The sequence below is a fragment of the Delphinus delphis genome, chromosome 7, assembly GCF_949987515.2.
Source record: "Delphinus delphis chromosome 7, mDelDel1.2, whole genome shotgun sequence".
NCBI lineage: Eukaryota > Metazoa > Chordata > Mammalia > Artiodactyla > Delphinidae > Delphinus > Delphinus delphis.
In genome coordinates, this window is record NC_082689.1 from 19,392,965 (window position 1) to 19,406,828 (window position 13,864).

Sequence of the window (13,864 nt, forward strand, 5' to 3'; positions counted from 1 at the left end):
CAGAGGGAGCGTTTGACATTCTTAGGAGGCAGGGGGGATGACATGGATCATTAGAATGACCTTACAAGTGTACTTTGAAGTTCAATTCTTACTGGGATTGTAAGTAGGACCAAAATATTTTTTTAAAAACCTTAAATTTTACTATATTTATATGTTTACGTTTCTTAGATTGCATTAAAAGTACTTGGGAAGCTGGTTTGTCAATTTATTAAAAAATTCTTTTAGAGAATTATTTTTACTTATTTTCCCCAGTCAATCGCTTTTGACAATTGCAATTGCCACTGGGCAGTCCAGTGGTTAAGACTCTGCGCTTCCACCGCAGGAGGCAAGGGCTTGATCCCTGGTCGAGGAACTAAGATTCCGCATGCTGCATGGCGAGGCCAAAAAAACCCAATCAATTGCTTTTAAAAAGGAAGTAGAATATATAGAATGAATAAATATGGCATAAACATATTTATGGCAGTTTTAATTTTGTAAAGAGAACCAATTATTAATTAAAGCCCCCTTAAAAGTTAGTAATAACATTAGATAGATTTATGATTAGAATGATATGACTAAGTTGAACTTAAAAGTTTTTTAAATGCTTATGTTTTAAAATTTGCATTTTAAGAAATTGAGTTCTAATTTTTTTTAAATTTATTTATTTTATTTATTTTTATTTTTGGCTGTGTCGGGTCTTCGTTGCTGTGTTCAGGCTTTCTCTAGTTTTGGCGAGCAGGGGTTACTCTTCGTGTGGTGTGCAGGCTTCTCATTGCGGTGTCTTCTCTTGTGGAGCACAGGCTCTAGGCACGCAGGCTTCAGTGGTTGTGGCACTTGGGCTCAGTAGTTGTGGCTTGCGGGCTCTAGAGTACAAGCTCAGTAGTTGTGGCACACGGGCTTCGTTGCTCCGCGGCATGTGGGATCTTCCTGGACCAGGGCTCTAAACCGTGTACCCCTGCATTGGCAGGCAGATTCTTAACCACTGCGCCACCAAGGAAGCCCTGACTTCTAATTTTTAAAAGCCAAAATGAATTCTGCACGTGAACCACCGCCAGTGGCATTAAGAAAACTCACAACTAGGGCTTCTCTGGTGGCGCAGTGGTTGAGAGTCTGCCTGCCAATGCAGGGGACACGGGTTCGTGCCCTGGTCCGGGAAGATCCCACGTGCCGCGGAGCGGCTGGGCCCATGAGCCATGGCAGCTGAGCCTGCACGTCCGGAGCCTGTGCTCTGCGGCGGAAGAGGCCACAGCAGTGAGAGGTCCGCGTACCACAAAAAAAAAAAAGAAGAAAACTCACAACTGCTTTGGGAAGTAGTCTGTTAGTTCCTCAAAATGCTAAATGTGGAGTTACTATATGACTTAGCAATTCCACTCTGGGGTATATACCCAAGAGAATTGAAAGCATCTGTCCACATAAAAAACTTATACACAGATGTTCATAGCATCATTATTCAGAATAGTCAAAAAGTGGAACACCCATCTGTTCATCAACTGATGAATGGATAAACAAAACGTGGTGTATATATATATAATGGAATATTATTATTCAAGCATAAAAAGGAGTGAAGTACTGACATATGCTAGAATATGGTTGAACCTTGAAAATATGTTGAGTGAAAGGAGCCAGTCACAAAAGACCACATATTGTATGATTCCATTTATATGTGTAAATGTCCAGCACAGGCAAATCTATAGAGACAGAAAGTAGATCAGTGGTTGCTTGATGTGGGGGAAGGGTGGAGGCATGGAGGCAGGGAGTGGCATCCACTGGGGACAGGGTTTCTTTTGGGCATGCTGAAAATGTTCTAAACTTAGACTGTGCATATACTAAAACCCATTGAATTGTATACTTTAAAAGGGTGAATTTTGTGGTAGGTAAATTATATCTCAATAAAGTTAATAAAAAATAGATGCTTTAAATAAAATCTAAGAGAAGAAAGCAAACCATTTTGCTTTCATATGTGAATTACATAAAGTTTAACAAAATCTTTTTGATTTGGACAAAGTTTAAAAAAAGACTCCGCGCTTCTACTGCAGGGGGCGCGGTTTAGATCACAGGTCTGGGAACTAAGGTTCCACATGGCTTATGGCCAAAAAAAACCAAGAAGCAAACTGCTCTTTTTTAGATGCTCTATAAGGGGTGCCCACATAGTCCCCCTCCTTACTGTGCCCCCCCCATCCCAGCTATTCCGGACTCCTGGCCTGAGGGAAAATTTGCTCCCTGAGCCCTCTACCCTTTAGAGTTTTCCTGTCACCCCTGGTCCCCCTCACCTCCCCTTGGTCAGGCTCCTCTAGCTGCATAGGACCCCCACCTGCCTATCCACACAGGCTCCCACCTCCTGGGAGCCCATGTTCTCAACTCTTTCACTCCCCCCAGATTCCTTCCTGCCTGATGCTGGCTGTTTCCTGCTAGCTGCTTAGAGGAGAAAGCATTTTGGAAAAGTGGATCACAGAAGGATCAACATCCAGTTGGTTGTCTATTTTTTTAACCATCTGGAAGAGATCTGTTAAGGACCCTTGTTACCATCCCCCCTTAGGGCCTGATACGCCAGGGGAAGGATGCTCTGGAGCGGTTGACGTACTAGCCGTGTGGCTGTGTTGGGCAGGTACGCCTTTCTGAGCCTGTGACATGGACAGCATGTTCCCTCCAGCAGCTGGGGTTGGCATCTATTGAACAACAACCATTACCGTAGAGAAGGTACCCTCTATGCTAAGGTCTGCAGGTAGTAAGTCACTTAATCCTCACAGTCAGCTTCTAAGGTGGTGTTAGCATCATCCTCATTGGACAGGTGAGAAGTGGAGGCACAGAAAAGTTCAGTAACTTGTCCGAGGTCACCCAGTTAATAAGTGGAAGGTGTGGACTCCAACCCAGATGGGCTGGCTTGAGTCCATGTTCTTAATCACTTTGCCCTACTGTCCCTGATAGACTAGCACTAAGTTTATTAATAACAGTGAGAGGAAAAAGAGGCTGCTGTTCACTGAACACCGTTGTGCATCTCATTTGGGTCTCCCAGCCACTCCAGAAGGAGGATCGGTGACATGAGTCCCATGTCTGGAGTTACCCACGGAGTGTCAGAGTTTGTATTCAAATCCAGACCAGTGCAAGTCCTCTCTCTTTCTTCCACCTTGTCCTGCCTTCGGCCCAAGCTTAGGGTTTACTGACCATTAGGGTTAGCTTCCCACCTGCTTTCAAAGGCTCCATTTGTGGCCAGGGCCTGGGAGGACTAGGACAACCCCTCACCAACACACATATGTGGACACACAGGGCTCTTCTACAACTTATCCTGTTCTCTGTCCTTCCTGGGAACTTCTAAGGCTGCCCCTCCCTTTTTCCTTTTCTGTGATTTAGAAGAAAGAGAGAGACAGCCTGTGATTCAGGGAAAAACGAACTGCTTACAGGATTTTTTTAAAAAATAAATTTATTTATTTTATTTATTTATTTTTGGCTGCGTGGGGTCTTCATTGCTGCACGTGGGCTTTCTCTAGTTGCCGTGAGCGGGGGCTACTCTTTGTTGCCGTGCACAGGCTTCTCACCGCGGTGGCCTCTCCTGTTGTGGAGCATGGGCTCTAGGCGCACAGGCTTCAGTAGTTGTGGCACGCGGACTCTAGAGCGCAGGCTCAGTAGTTGTGGCGCACAGGCTTAGTTGCTCCGTGGCATGTGGGATGTTCCCGGACCAGGGCTCGAACCCGTGTCCCCCGCATTGGCAGGCAGATTCTTAACCACTGCGTCACCAGGGAAGCCCCAGGTTATTATTATTTTTCTAAATTAATTAATTAGTTTATTTTTGGCTGCCTTGGGTCTTCCTTGCTGTACATGGGATTTCTCTAGTTGAGGCGAGCAGGGGCTATTCTTTGTTGTGGTGCACGGGCTTCTCATTGCGGTGCCTTCTCTTGTTGCGGAGCACGGGCTACATCTAGGCACACGGGCTTCAGTAGTTGCAGCACGCCGGCTCAGTAGTTGTGACGTACAGGCTTAGTTGCTCTGCGGCATGTGAGATCTTCCCGGACCGGGGCACGAACCCGTGTCCCCTGCATCGGCAGGCGGACCCTCAACCACTGCGCCACCAGGGAAGCCCAACCCCCAGGTTATTTTTTAAACTACGTATTATTCAAACACCTTTGAGGCCATGTGTCTACCTCCATTTCTTCTCTATAATGAATTAGGGCACCAGAAATCACATGTAGCGTTTTCCAAAGTGACTTCATATGCCTTTCTCGTCTAACTCTTCTAATAGCCTCCAAATAAGTGGCCTTGTTGGTGAAAGTTTATGAGTTTGCTGCCTTGCATCATTTCTGGTATCAGGCCCCCTATTCCTCTGGGGGACCTTTTCCCCACTCTCGGTGCACTGTGTTTCAGTTGGGTCTGACACTGCCTTTCCAGGTGTGGTCACGTGACCTAACCTGGCCAGTCAAAGAAGACCGTTCCCCTAACTCCTATGATTGGCTCAGCATTGGGCACATAATCCAAGCTGAACCAATGAAACTCAATCCCTGGGGCTATTAGAGGTTCTGCTATGTTTGATGAACTATAGCCCATAAACGTGGAACTTCTAGAGACTATCTTTCCATTACAGGGAGAAAGACTGACAGAGAACGATATCAATATAAAAGAAAGCAGAGCTGAATGATGAAGATGCCTCTGGATCCCTGGATCCAGTCATGCCTGAATCACCATGACATAATCCTACACTTCTCAATTTCATGACCTGATAAATTTCCCTTTTGGTTTAAGCCCCTTTCGGCTGCGTGTTTGTCACTTGCACTTGAAAGGGTTATGTCTCATTCAACGTTGTCATCTCCACTGGAAGGTGAAGAAACTGAGGTCCGGAAAGTTACTTGCCCAAGGTCCTTGGATGTTGAGTAACAGAGCTGGGACTAGAACCCAGGTCTCTAAGGCCAGTTGTCACTCCTGCTGTTCTGCAAGCAAAGAATAAGTGTCCCGGTTATTGCTGGTCAGTGCTGGCTCCAGGAGAGACATGTGCCATTTTTCAGGACAGATGCTCCAGTGAGACGATCCGCCAAGGCCTTGGGAAAATGCTTCACCAAAAGCCCTAGAGAACCATTAGCAATTGTCCCTTGAAGCTGGGCATACCCAGAGTGACCTGGCCCTGGGGCTTGCCCAGTCACGAGACAATTACAGAGCACAGAGACTGCCCTTTTTCAGGAAGGTGAGGCCCACGGCTCCTTCCCTCACCCCCACCCCAGATGCAGCCCTGAGCCAGGATAGTGAGGACCAGTGCCAAGGTCCTTGGCTTGGGGTGAGGGGTGCCAAGAGGGGAGGCTGAGCTGTGGCCGGGGGGGCCCAGGAAATGTGGAGCTAAGCCGGTGCTTCCCAGTCTTCAGCCACACCAAGGCCACCTTTAAGGGTTCTGCCATAGGGACCTCCCTGGTGGTCCAGTGTTTAAGAATCTGCCTTCCAATGCAGGGTACGTGGGTTCGATCCCTGGTCAGGGAATTAAGACCCCACATGCCACAGGGCAACTAAGCCCACGCACCACAACTGTTGAGCTTGGGCACCTCAACAAGAGAGCCCACGCACTCTGGAGCCTGAGTGCCACAACCAGAGAGCCTGCCTGCGGCAACTAAGACCCAACGCAGCCAAATAAACATAAAAAAAGAATTCTGCCATAGCCAAGTGTCACCTTTACTTCGTATTTTCCTATTTCAGTAAATGCAAGCACACTTTGGAGATAGTTCAGGTTCAGTTCCAGACCATTGTAGTAAAGCAAATACTGCAATGAAGGGAGTCACGCAAGAAAAATTTTTCCCAGTGCATATAAGAGCTTTGCTACACTATAGTCTATTAAGTGTGCAGCAGCATTATGTCTAAAGAAGACAATGTACATACCTTAATTAAAAGTATTTTATTGCTAAAAAAAAGATAATCATCATCTGACAATGCAGGGTTGCCACAAACCTTCAATTTGTAAAAAACATAATATCTGCAAAACACAATAAAGTGAAGCACAAATGAGGTACGCCTGTACCTTTAATCCTTTCATGAATTGAAAACTGGTGTCGCTTGTCAAAAATATTGACCCCAAAGATAAACACAATGAACACAAAATGATGCTGTTAAACTTTGACTCAAGATAGTTGCTCTAGATGGCCGACCTGGAGTCTGGCTGTCAGTTAGAAAGGCGTTAAAGGGAGGCCAGTACCAAGGCCTTGCCGTCGAAGCACATTCACTGCTGTGCGGCGACCAGGTAAAGCTATCTCTCCTGTGGCCAGCGGCACTCCTGTTCATCTCAAGCTTTGGAAAACACCGAGGTAGGCAAATTGTAAACCCTGGATAAATGCTCACGAGCCGTGGAAGGGTATATTTAGAGCGCCGTTTCTGCCCAAAGCTCTGGAAGAGCAGTCACTCCAAGTAAGCAAGTAACCCAGACAGGAAAACGGAACAAGCAATAAAGACAAGCCCACTGAGGTATCAAGCCTCGGTTAAATCATTCATTCATTCAACATTTATTGAGCGCCTACTGTGTGCCAGGCACCGTGCTAGGCGCAGAAATACAGAGATGCATAAGATACAGTCCATGCCCTGAAAGGTTCACAGTCTAGAAGGGGAGACAAACATGTAAACAACTAAAATACAGTATGATAAGTGCCACAACAGAAGCATTTACAAAGAGGAGAGGTAGCCTGGAGGGGGAGGGACACAGGGGTGGTCTTCCTGGAGGAGGGGGCCTTTGAGGGGGATTGTGAGAGACGAATAGGTGTTTGCCAGGCAGACAAGGCAGGAGGAGCAAGGTAATAGCATTCCATTCTGATGAAACAGCATGAGCGAAGGCACAGAGGCATGAACTGCATGTTTTGAGGGGCGGGGAGCTCTATTCTGGTGGTATTGCTGAAGTTGGCTCCAGAGGCTGTGGCTGGAGAGGAAGGCAGAGGCAGGATGATGAGGAGAAACTGAGAGCAGGAGACATCTCAGAGGCACCCCAGAGGAGAACAGAGCCTGAGGGAAGGAAGGCTTCCACCCAGGAAGAGAAGGTTCCTGGCTGACCCAAGTTATGCCCGCTTGAGGACAATCGGAGTCCTCACTGCAGCCCCAAAGGGACTGGACCCAAGGCCAGAGGAGGAGCTGAACTGAGGGAGGGCTGAACAGAGGGGAAGGGCCCAGGCTTGGGGTCCTGGAAGCTGCCACTCATTTGAGAGCTCTCCGCTCCTGGACTTCTGATTTCTGCTCTCTGCTGCGCAGATCCCCTGCTCCCACCATGATGGGGCCAGGGGCCAAATGAGAAATGACCTGGGAATGTCTTTGGCCAACTGTAAAGGGCGAGATGAATGGCTTTACTAACTAAAAGAGGAAAGGGTTGAGGATAAAGCAGGAGTTCCTCAGAATACGGGCCATAATGAGAAAACCAGAGTTGCCCTGGTGGACGATGGCTCTCTGGTCCCCTGGGGAGGAGGGGCCCTGTTGGCCCAGGGCAGGGGCAGAGGCCAGCTGTGCAGGGAGCATGTGTGACCTACAAGACTGTGGGGCTGCAATCCCAGCCTCCTGGTGTCTCCTCTGCCTGAGGTTAAGTTTCCTTGGCAACCAGGATCCTCCGGGAGTCACCGAGGCAGAGATTGTCCACAGCCAGGCTTCCAGCCCTTTCCTCTTTCTCAGAAATGGCTCTGTTTGAAAAATGCCTTCATGGGGGCCGGGTGGAGGTGGAGCAGGGAGGCTGGGGGAGGAGGGGCAGACTCTCAGTAAACCAGAGCCCAGGTGCCCCTCTGAGTGACCACTTTTCCAAGGCACCACGCCTCAGGCCACTTTGAGGGAGTGAGTTTCTTTCCCTACCCTGGATGGGAGGAGGGGGAAGATGGACTCAACCTGTTCATGGCTCCTGCTGCCCTGAGTTCAGAGGCTACAGTGAGAGTGAGGCCTCTTCATCCTCACTGCCATCACGGGAACAGAGGAAGGGAGGAGGGGAGGTTCCCGATTCGCTCTGCCCTCCATGGCTCAGCCTCACCCCACGGAGTCTCCAAGCCTCCCGTCAGCCCCCTTCCTCTCGCTCTCAGGCTCTCGTTGCCTTGTCCCTCCTGTCTCCCGACCCGGGTCAGGGCGTGGTGCCGGCTTGACGGGCTGACGGAGGTGGTGGTGGAAGCAGTGAGAGGGAAGGTGTGGTGTGGGCCGTGGTGGGTGGCTTCCCCACCATGGTGGGGGGGACGGGGGGGGCTGGGCTGGGCTGCGGTGGGGTCACTTGCTCTTGTGTAGGTCCTTCAGCTGGCGGAGCTTCTCCAGGAGCTGGGCCCGGGAGTAGCCATTGTCTCCCGTGGGGCCTGGGTCTGGCCCCAGAGCCTCCTGCAGCACCAGGCAGTGCGTCCTCAGAAATGGGTTATAGGAGCGCTCCTCTCCCAGGGTGGACGGGCACTGTGGGGGGAGAGGCACCCGGGTTTGGTGGGGAGAATCTGGAAAATAGACCCAACAAGGGAAGAACGCCCGCACCGCCCCATCCCAGGGTCCAGAAGTTCTCACTGGAAGGCCCTTGTGCCAAATATGTCAGCTCTGGAGGGGGCCCTGCAGGGCCCGCAGGGATGAGCCCTCTCTCAGGAGTGCCCTCGGCCCCTCCTGGACCCCAAGCCCCGCACCGTGCTCCTGCGTTCCATCCGCTGCCTCTGCACCCACTGCATCTTCCTCTCCCGGGCCAGGTTCTCGGGCTCCACCACGCCTGCAAAGCCCAGGTTCTCCTCCGCGTACTCGTGGCCTAGGGATGGCATGGGGGCCAAGACACAGGGCAGAGTGAGATGGGTGGTACGGTCAGAAAAAGTCCTCCCCACCCGCAGGCCTATGGGTACCTGACGGCTGGGGAGGAGGGGCAATGCTTCCAGAGAAGCCCCGACCACATGGAGCTGTTTCCCTAAATGTGGGCACAAGTCAGCCACGAGTGAAGAGGCAGAAGCAGTTCAGGGGGGAAAACCACCAGACCTGGAGCCAGAAGACCTGCATTCTAGCCCGTCTGGCTCTGCCCAGCTATGCGACATCAGTCAAATCACGGCGCTTCTCTGAGCCACAATGTTCTCCTTTGGCAAGTGGGGAAAATAATAACGCCACTCTAAAACTATGTGTTCCTGGTGCCTGGAACAGGGCCTGGTACACGTTAGGTGCTCAATAAAGTATTTGTCGAATGAATGAATGGATGCATGTATGTTCTGAGGATTAACTGAGATATGAGTAGATGTGTTTTAGAAACTATGGATACGCAATGTACACATGCACATACGTGTGGATGGATGGATATTCCATGGACGTGCATATGCATGATGGACGTGCAGTGTGTGGATGATGGATGCAGGCAATGGTCCATGCAGAATGGATTCAAGGCCCCTCTTTGCTCGTTAAGCAAAGGCAATTTTCTGTTCTAGGCTTTGGCTATGAAAAATCAGCCATCTCCCAGGGATGCTCTGGGACCTACAGGGCTCCCAAGAGGCTGTGGGCTGGTTGCCAGGGAAGCAGAGGCCTTACAGAGCCAGGTCTGCAAACAGAAGGGAGCTCTGCCCCCACTGCTAGAGTTGACTCCCAGGAGCCACCAGAGGTGGCGCTGTATCCCCTCTGGGCCAGGAGCTGAGTCGGCTGGGACTCTGGGGGTGTGAGGGGCTAGGGGGAGAGGGAGGGGCACCTCACCAGGCCACAGCAGAGTGTCGTCCCCCAGCCCCAACACGGTGTCCAGTGAGCTCAGCATGGTCTCTGCGGTGCCCTCAAAGGTCCGTCCTGGTAGGGTCAGAAGGTACGTGTAAGGTCCAAGAACCACACAGCACGGTAAGGTACATGAAAAGGGTGGGGACCAGCTTGTACAGCTGGGGCTGGCCACCAGCCCTCAGCCGTGCCCCTGCCGTGCCCACTTCCCTGGCATCTACTCCTTCCCTCCCTCTGGGAGCTGGGCCCAAATATTCAACCGCAACCAAGCCCATTTGAAGGCCTCCATTGCACATATTGACGTGTGGATAGAGGGGCTGCAGGACCTTCAGGCTGAGTTCTGTGGCTCCGAGCCCTCTTGATATAGGGTTGCTCTTTTCCGTAGAGCACTTCTTTCTTTGCCTGTGCTGTCTTTGGGACTCCATGCACCTTGGGACCTGTGATCCTCCCACCGACAGGATCACCCTCTCACTCAGGGGTTCTCAAGTTTTTGTAACTAGTCTTGCCAGTCACTGTATCAGAGAACCAGGCTCCACCCAGTGGAAACAAACGCCCTTCGAGGTCTCTACTCAGTTACAGGCATCGTCTCATTCTGTCCATCCCCCGCGGGAAGTCGTGAGGATATAAAAGAAAAATCGAGGTAACAAAGGTGGGAGTAACTGCCGAGGCAACATGTGTACTGAAACCAATGTTTTCATGCATTGCGTGGAGCTGTGGCTGTCCTTGGGCCCCTGCTCTGGCCTCTCTCTCTCCTTCTTGTCCCCCCTCCTCCCTCTTCCCTTTTGGGGGACTCACCACAGCCAGAGAGGAAGAGCAGGTCCCCTGAGAAGAGGCAGGAGGGACCCTTATAGGGCTCCCCATCCAGCAGGTAGACCAGATGGCCTTGTGTGTGGCCAGGGGTGGCCAGAGCCTGGATCTGAAGCCGTCCCACACTAACCACATCTTGATCACACAGGGGACTGAGAAGCGAGGCAATAGTGGAGAGAAGGCTCTAGAGCTTGTGCCATGCTGATCCTCCCTCCCCCGCCCTGCCCAGGCCCAAGGGAATGGGTGATGTACAGGAGGGGGGCTTCCCCACCAGAGAGAGAGGCACCCCCAGTGCCCAGGACTTCAGACCCAAGCCCTCCTGCTTTCTCTTTTGGGGACTATGGCTGGATCACTTGGGGGATGGGCAGTGGCAGTCTTCAGATGGGCTGTGATCTACTCTCTAAGGGCCAGGAAGGGCATCAGCAAAGACCCACCTGCTGACACCCCTGAAACATGTGACTAAAGGATGGGGGGTGAGGGGAAGGGCCCACAAGGGCCATCCCATCCCTGGGTCAAGGACTTACTGGGTGAGGTAGGGGATGCCGTCCTGAGGGCTCCCATACACCCGACAGTCCTGGTGCCGCCGGCTGAGGTCACGGTTCCCTCCACTGTGATCCCTGTAGGATGGCACAGGCAGGGTCTTTAAGGGGCAACTGTACTGGGCCTCCTGCCTCCTTCTTCCCCAAGCGTCTCCAGGTCTCTGAGCCATGGGACTCCTGGCTTCTGGACTGAACCAAGCTGTCCACACCTCTTCTGGCCTTAGTTCAAGCTGTCCCCCTGCCCAGAATGTTGTCCCAACAACTTGCCACCCCTCCCCTCATCACCAACTAATGCCAACTGATCTTCTGGCCTCTCAGCTCCAGGGTCATCAGCCTCTAATTCCTCCAAGTGGATCTGATCACACCCTTCCTGGTGCCCCCGCCCCCGTACCCTGTGCCAACTGTCACAGTTGTTACTGTTTGTCATCGCTGTACACTTCCATACAGGGCTGTCTCCCCTATTGGACTATAAGCTCCTTGATGTTAGAGATCACAAGGTTTGCCCATGCCCGGCACACACGCCCACACGGAATGGAAGGTAAATGCCTGCCCCATCCTCCTCTGGCGCTTCAGAAGCCTGGTAAGTAGAGGAGTGGGAGACCCGCCCCTCCCCCTCCCTCTCTGCTGGTGCCCCAGTGACTTCATGAGGATGGTGTCCACCCATACTGACTTCTTGACTCTCAGCCCAGCCTGTTCTCGTGGGACCCAGTCCTGGCAAGCCCAGCCAGGGCAGGGGCCAGCCAGGGAAGAGGATCTGCACCCAGACCTCCCACCTCAGCCCCTTACCAGTGCTTGTGGGTGCAGAGAATGGCAACCAAGTTAACGCCCTCCTTTTCAATGGAAGCCTAGAGGAGAGAGGGGGCAGTGAGACTGAGGAACAGGATGCAGAGGGAAACAGGGGCATGGGTGCTGGGTGGAGAGGAGCGGAGAGGAGAGGCGAGCAGGGAGAGATGAGGGAGAAGGAGGCGATGAAGCCAGAGAACGAGAAGCGGGTGGGGAAGAGAGGGCCGGGTAAAGGGGGGCAGCTGAGCCCCAGCCTGGGCACAAGCGAGAGGGAGATTCGTGGAGCGGGTAGACACACAGACACACGCACACACAGATAAATAAGTAACAAGAGGGAATGATAAAGACGCCCAGACACGACAGACAGAGGCGAGGAGAGAAGAGCGAGGGTCAGAAAGGGGGCCACAGAGTGAGAGGCGGAAGAAAACTCCCTAGACCCGCAGTCCTGGGTCAGCACCACTTGCCCTCTGGCTCTGATTCCCCCACTGCTGCCCCTCCCCTTTCCCCCCGCCATGCCCTGACACTGAGCCCCTCCCCATGGTGTGTTTGTGGTGGTCTCTTTGTGCACATGTGTGTCAGGGTCTGTGTGTGAGTGCACATGGAGGGGGGCACATCGCATTGGCAGAGGGCAGGGTCAGCCTCTCTCTAGCAAGGAGAAGCTGCCAGTCCTCAAGGTGACCCCAGGTACCCCCGACCCCATCCTCCCCTCACCTGTACGGCCTGAGGGTCTGAAGGGTCCACAGCCACAGCCAGCCGGGCCTGGGTGTCGATGATGAGGTAGCTGTAGTTGTCTGAGAGGACGGGGATAGGAAGCACCTTCACTCCTGGGGAACAAAGATGGGCTGTGGGCAGGGTGATGGGGCGGGCAGCCCAGCAGTCGGGGGTATGAGATGGGGAGTAGGCTGGGAGGGTGGCCACGGCTTGGGGCGATGCTGGCCCGGCGTGGCCAGAGCTCACCATTGAAGAGGCGGGGCTGGGTTCTGGAGTGGCCTTTGGGGTAGCGATTCCGAGCCCTGCGCAGCTGCTGGCGGTAGAAGAGGTACCCGAGCCAGGTGCGGGTGTACAGGCTGTACCTGCAGGACGGGACGTCTGTGCTCAGCCCTGCCCCTCGAGCCCAGACCCTCCGTGAAGCCCAGGTCCCACGTCTCCACTCCCTCAGTCACCCCCTGAGTCAATGCAACTCCACCATCGCTTATCGTGTGCTGACTGTTTGCCCTGCTCAGTACTCAGGACAAGATGGAGAATGAGACAGAAACACCCCCAAGCTCACCAGGCGAGACGTGAGCTGAGGAATTCATGGAAGAGAACCGAGGGTGAGGGGTTTATTCAGTGAAAGGGGTATAGGAGTTAGGAAGCTGCAATGAGGTGGGAACAGTATTTCAGGAAGAGCAGCGGTGTGTCGCAGTCATGCCCAGGGCTTGCTGAAGACCAGATTCTTCAGCCCCATCCCAGTATTTGAGACTCAGCCAGTCTGTGGTGGCGCCCGGGAATCTGCATTTCTAACAAGCTCCAGCTGGTGCTGATGCTGCTGACCCAGGGACCACAACTCTGAGAACAACTGGGGTAGAGGAAACAACAGGCCAAGGCCCAGAGGCAGCAGACAGCAGGGTTTACTTAGGGAAAGTGTAGAAGGTTCTGTTTGGCTGTTCGGTGGAGGAAGCAGGCAGTGGTGAGGCTGGATGAGCTGACCACACTCCCTCCCTCCACCTGCCTCCATTCCAGGCCATCCCAGGCTACACAGTGAAAAGGGGGCATGAGGAACAGAGGGGACTTGCGAGTGACAGAGTCCCCCAAATACAGGATGCCAGCACGCAGGGCTGGCTTCACAGGTGTGGGACCCGGCAGTCACATAAGGCCCCGCACTTGGTATGATGCTCTGCTGTTGCCATCTTGAAATTCTTAACGATCTTCTCTTTGAACTTGTGTCTTGTAAGTGAAGTCTGATGGGACAATGGAACATGCATGCGAGCAGAGGTGATACACACAACATCACGACATGTGTCTGCTCCGTCCCTGCTGCCCCTCACACACCGTGTTTGCGATGGCCATGAGCACAGAATTCTGGTGGACCCCCTATGTGTGGAAATTCAAGGCCCAAAGTGAATACAGGTGAGTGTACATCTGTGACTGAGTAAAGA

The 13,864-nt window shown here is 52.5% G+C and overlaps 1 protein-coding gene across 1 annotated transcript in view; it reads right to left on the reverse strand.

The window, feature by feature from the left end:
• Positions 1-6,420: 6,420 nt before the first annotated feature.
• PNKD (PNKD metallo-beta-lactamase domain containing) overlaps positions 6,421-13,864 on the reverse strand; it is a 19,749-nt gene continuing 12,305 nt past the window's right edge. The window contains exons 2-9 of the mRNA XM_060016123.1: positions 12,684-12,799; positions 12,438-12,550; positions 11,730-11,788; positions 10,929-11,021; positions 10,393-10,556; positions 9,586-9,672; positions 8,553-8,668; positions 6,421-8,334 (exon numbers count right to left, since the gene is read on the reverse strand). Of these exons, the coding sequence (XP_059872106.1) occupies positions 8,161-8,334; positions 8,553-8,668; positions 9,586-9,672; positions 10,393-10,556; positions 10,929-11,021; positions 11,730-11,788; positions 12,438-12,550; positions 12,684-12,799 (922 nt within the window). The 3' untranslated portion in view covers positions 6,421-8,160. The remainder of the gene's footprint in view (positions 8,335-8,552; positions 8,669-9,585; positions 9,673-10,392; positions 10,557-10,928; positions 11,022-11,729; positions 11,789-12,437; positions 12,551-12,683; positions 12,800-13,864) is intronic.